Source organism: Diprion similis, chromosome 13 (assembly GCF_021155765.1).
Source record: "Diprion similis isolate iyDipSimi1 chromosome 13, iyDipSimi1.1, whole genome shotgun sequence".
Taxonomy (NCBI): Eukaryota; Metazoa; Arthropoda; class Insecta; order Hymenoptera; family Diprionidae; genus Diprion; species Diprion similis.
Genome location: NC_060117.1, coordinates 10378384 through 10382576, shown reverse-complemented (window position 1 = coordinate 10382576; position 4193 = coordinate 10378384). Strand labels below are relative to the sequence as shown.

At 33.8% G+C, this 4193-nt stretch overlaps 1 protein-coding gene across 1 annotated transcript; it reads left to right on the top strand.

The window, feature by feature from the left end:
* The first annotated feature begins 466 nt into the window (after positions 1-466).
* LOC124413848 lies at positions 467-3373 on the top strand. Its single transcript, XM_046894635.1, has 3 exons — positions 467-1553; positions 1638-2626; positions 2939-3373. The coding sequence occupies exons 1-3, from the start codon at positions 467-469 to the stop codon at positions 3371-3373; spliced, it is 2511 nt and encodes an 836-aa protein (XP_046750591.1).
* Positions 3374-4193: the final 820 nt, after the last annotated feature.

The following is a 4193-nucleotide window of genomic DNA, read 5'->3' as shown; positions in this document are numbered from 1 at the left end:
AATAATAAAAAGACACACAACAGAGAAAATGAAAAAGACGAGAAACGAAAACCATAGCGAGGGAACACTGATAATCGAAACGGATGCAGAAACCCACAAGGAACTAATAAGAAAAGAAAAAGTGAATATAGGATGGAAAAAATGCAGGGTGTATGATTTCGTCAGCGTATTGAGATGCTTCAATTGCTGGGGATTCAACCACATGTCAAAAGATTGCAAAAAAGAAGAAGTTTGCCAACACTGTGCGGGAAACCACAACAGCAACGACTGTACGTCAGAAAAAAAGAAATGTGTAAACTGTTGGGGGAAAAGTAAACAATACAATAATAATAAAATTAAGGATGAACATGCAGCGACAGACAGAGAATGCCCGTCATACCGTAAAAAGCTGGACGAAGAAAGAAGAAAAAGGTCGGTAGAAGTAGACATAGAATAGCAACGAATAAACGAAGAGAATGATACTATCATGTGCTCGAATATAAGGAGATTAATTGCCCATAAAGAGGAACTAGGAACAGGGAAAATAACAAACGGAAAAGATGAGTTCATCTTGGTACTAAATGCAGCAGGATATATACATAACAAAGACAACATCGAAAACTTGATAATAAGAAATAGACCGATAATAGCATGCGTGACCGAAACACATGTAAAAGAGGAAATAGAGGATTTTGAAATAGAAATACAAAACTACAATACCGTACGATGCGATAGTTATAGTAGTAGAACAGGGGGATTGTTAACATACATAAAAAAAGATATTAAATATAAGGTAATTACGATAAAAACTGTGGAAAAAAACGCATGGATCTGTACAATAAAGCTAATGGGGAAATACGAAGGAATAATAATCTGTAACGTTTATCATTCACCGAGTAAGAGTGATGGATTATTTATCGACGAAATTATAAAAGAATGTGATAAAATAGTGGACATAGGGCATATTATAGTGACGGGAGATTTTAACATTGACGTGAGTAAAGAAAACCAATACTCAAAGAGGTTAATAGATAAACTAAAGTGTATGGGAATAAAGCAATATGTGAGAGACTACACAAGAATACAAGGGGAAGCCAAAACAATAATAGACCTGGTATTTTCAAATTTCAAAGTAGAGACAGAAGTGCACAAAACACCAAAAATTTCGGATCACCACATAATAAGAATTAACGTAAGGAAAACTAACAAAACGGATAATAATATAATAGAATTTTATACAAGAGACTTCACAAATGTTGATAATGAAAATTTTAAAGAGACGATAGCGAGAGAAATTGACAGAAAATGTAACGAGATGGATAGTGTAGATGAATTCGCAAATAATCTAGTACAATGTATAGTAGAAAATATAGATAAGATAGCACCTATTGTAAAAAAACGAAAAAAGGCGCAATGGCATGATAAACCGTGGATAGGGGAAGAAGTCCGTGAGGCTAGTAGAAGGAGAGACGAGGCATATAAGAGGGCGACAAGAATGGAAAATACAAAAGTGGGAGAAGAATGGTTAGAGTATAGAAGGTTGAGAAACGAAGCAGTGGCAACGCTCAGAAGAAGTAAAAGAAAATATTACGAAGAAAAAATTGACTCAGTCAAAACTGACCCCAAAAAAATGTGGAAAACAATAAAATCAGTAATAGGGAGTAAAAAGAAAAACGAAATACCAAAAGAAATTAGTTTTAATGGGGAGAGGGAAAAAGATGAAGAGAAGATAGCAAACAAATTTAATGAATTCTTCCTAAAGAGTATAGAGGATATCGTAGGCGGAAATGAACACGTAAACATAACTGAAGTAAGGTTGGAAAGACGTGGACAGGAGGAGCCAAAACATAGCGAATTCAGAGAAGTTACACGAGAGGAAGTACGTAAGATAATACAAAATATGAAAGATAAGAAGGGAACGGAAGAAGGTATAACGACGAAAATAATAAAAATGGCATGGAATAGCATAGAAGAAGTTACGGTGAAACTAATTAATAAATCCCTCAGGGACGGCGTTTTTCTGAATAACTGGAAAACGTCAACAATCATACCAATTCCGAAAATAACCAAAACAATAAAAGCAGAAGAATACAGACCGATAAATATGCTACCACTGTACGAAAGCATATTAGAAAAAGCAGCGAAAAATCAGCTGATTGAGTACATTGAAAGATCTGATATATTAACAGATGAACAATCGGGTTTCCGGAGAAATTACTCATGTGAAACGGCACTACAAAATACGATAATAATATGGAGAAAAAGCTTAGATAGAAGTAAAATGATTGGAGTGATTTTCTTGGATCTAAAAAGGGCATTCGAAACTATAAACAGACGGTTATTATTACAGAAGCTAGCAAATTATGGGATAATGGGAACAACATGGAAATGGATTAAATCGTACCTAGAAAACCGGACACAACAGGTAAAATATGGAAACAAAATGTCAGAAAAAAGGAAAACTAAGTTCGGAGTGCCACAAGGTTCCGTTCTTGGGCCACTACTGTTTATATTATATATAAATGACCTCGTGAGACAACTTGAATTCTGTCAATGCAAAATGTTTGCGGATGACACAGTTATATTCATAAGTGGTACAAATACTGAGGAAATTGAACAGAAACTGAATCATGATTTAGAAAGGGTGGTAAAATGGATGAATAGTAACTCGCTAAAATTAAATACAACAAAGACCAAAAGCATGATAATTCACGATCCAAGAAAACTAGGTATAGAAAATAAGTGTAATTTTAAGATAGCAGGTATAGAAATAGAAGAGGTTAGAGAAATAAAATATTTAGGGGTTATAATTGATAATAAGCTGAGTTTTAATGCGCAAGCAATGTTTATTGTTAAGAAGACATCAAAGAAAGTAAATTTTTTATACAGACTAAATAGGCACTTATCGTGTAATACGCTAATGACAATTTATAAAGCTATAATATCCCCACATTTCGAGTACTGTAACACGTTATTATTAAATACTAGTGCGGAATGGATTGAAAACATGCAAAAAGTACAAAACAGAGCGATGCGTGCAATTCTAAGATGTGATCGATATACGCGAGTGAGAGACATGCTAAATGCAGTTAACTTTTTAACAATAAGACAAAGACTCATGTATAATGTATGCCTATTTGTATACAAAATTATGAGAGGAACAATGCCGAGATATTTAAGAGAACAAATAAGGATGGTGGGGGAAACACATAACTACAATACGAGACAAAAGAAAAACATAAACATTGAGTACCGAAAGACGACTGCCGGACAGAAATGCGTAACATATACTGGTTTTGAGATGTATAATAAACTACCAGCGGATGTAAAAGAAGCAACAAATATAAACGAATATAAGAGAAAACTATTGGAATACATAAAAAGAAGGCAGTAAGCGAAGTGGGAAAAAAAAAAAAAAAAAAAAAAGCAAAATTGCGTAAAAATAAGTAAAGATAAGTGGAAAGAGATAAAAATATGTAGAAAAAGGTAAAAAATGTCGAAAGATGTAAAATATGTAGGGTAGGTCAAATATGTAAAATATGTAAAAAAAAAAAAAAAAAAAAAAAAATATATATATATAAAGCATGTAAACTATGTAACTAGAGAGTAGTGTAAACTATGTAATGTGGAGAGTGGTGTAAAACAAAATGTAATAAGAACATAAGTAGCCATGAGCTAAATAAATCACGATCAATCAATTTCTATTCCATTCCATTATCGAGATATTGAATTTTTTTTTTTTCAAATTCTCGTCCCAAAACTTCAAAATTTCATGAGCTGATAGCGGCTAATTAGCGGCAAATTTAAGTGCCTTATAAAACTTTTTACGATCATCCCTTCATGCAGAATCAGTACGTGGTTGTGCTGTTTTCGAGAGAAGTCAGCACTGCATCGGTTTTTTCCTAAATTCGGGTTCCGAAAAATTTCAAACCTTCATTCGCCAGTAGCGGCTAATTAGCGGCAAATTCGAGTGCCTTTGAAAATTTTTTACGATCATCCCTTCATGCAGAATTAGTACGTGGTTGTGCTGATTTCGAGAGAAGTCAGCACTGCCATCGGTTTTTTTTTTTAATTCGGGTTCCGAAATATTTCAAAATTTCATTAGCCAGTAGCGGCTGATTAGCGGCAAATTCGAGTGCCTTTGAAAATTTTTTACGATCATCCCTTTATGCAGAATTACCACGTGGTTGTGCTATCTTTTTGTGAAGTTTGCA

Coding starts and splice junctions, on each gene's coding strand:
- LOC124413848 (XM_046894635.1), top strand. CDS start 467: ATGTGCTCGAATATAAGGAGATTAATTGCCCATAAAGAGGAACTAGGA. Junction 1,554..1,637: donor AGTGGCAACGCTCAGAAGAA/GTAAAAGAAAAT, acceptor AATCAGTAATAG/GGAGTAAAAAGAAAAACGAA. Junction 2,627..2,938: donor ATCATGATTTAGAAAGGGTG/GTAAAATGGATG, acceptor CCACATTTCGAG/TACTGTAACACGTTATTATT.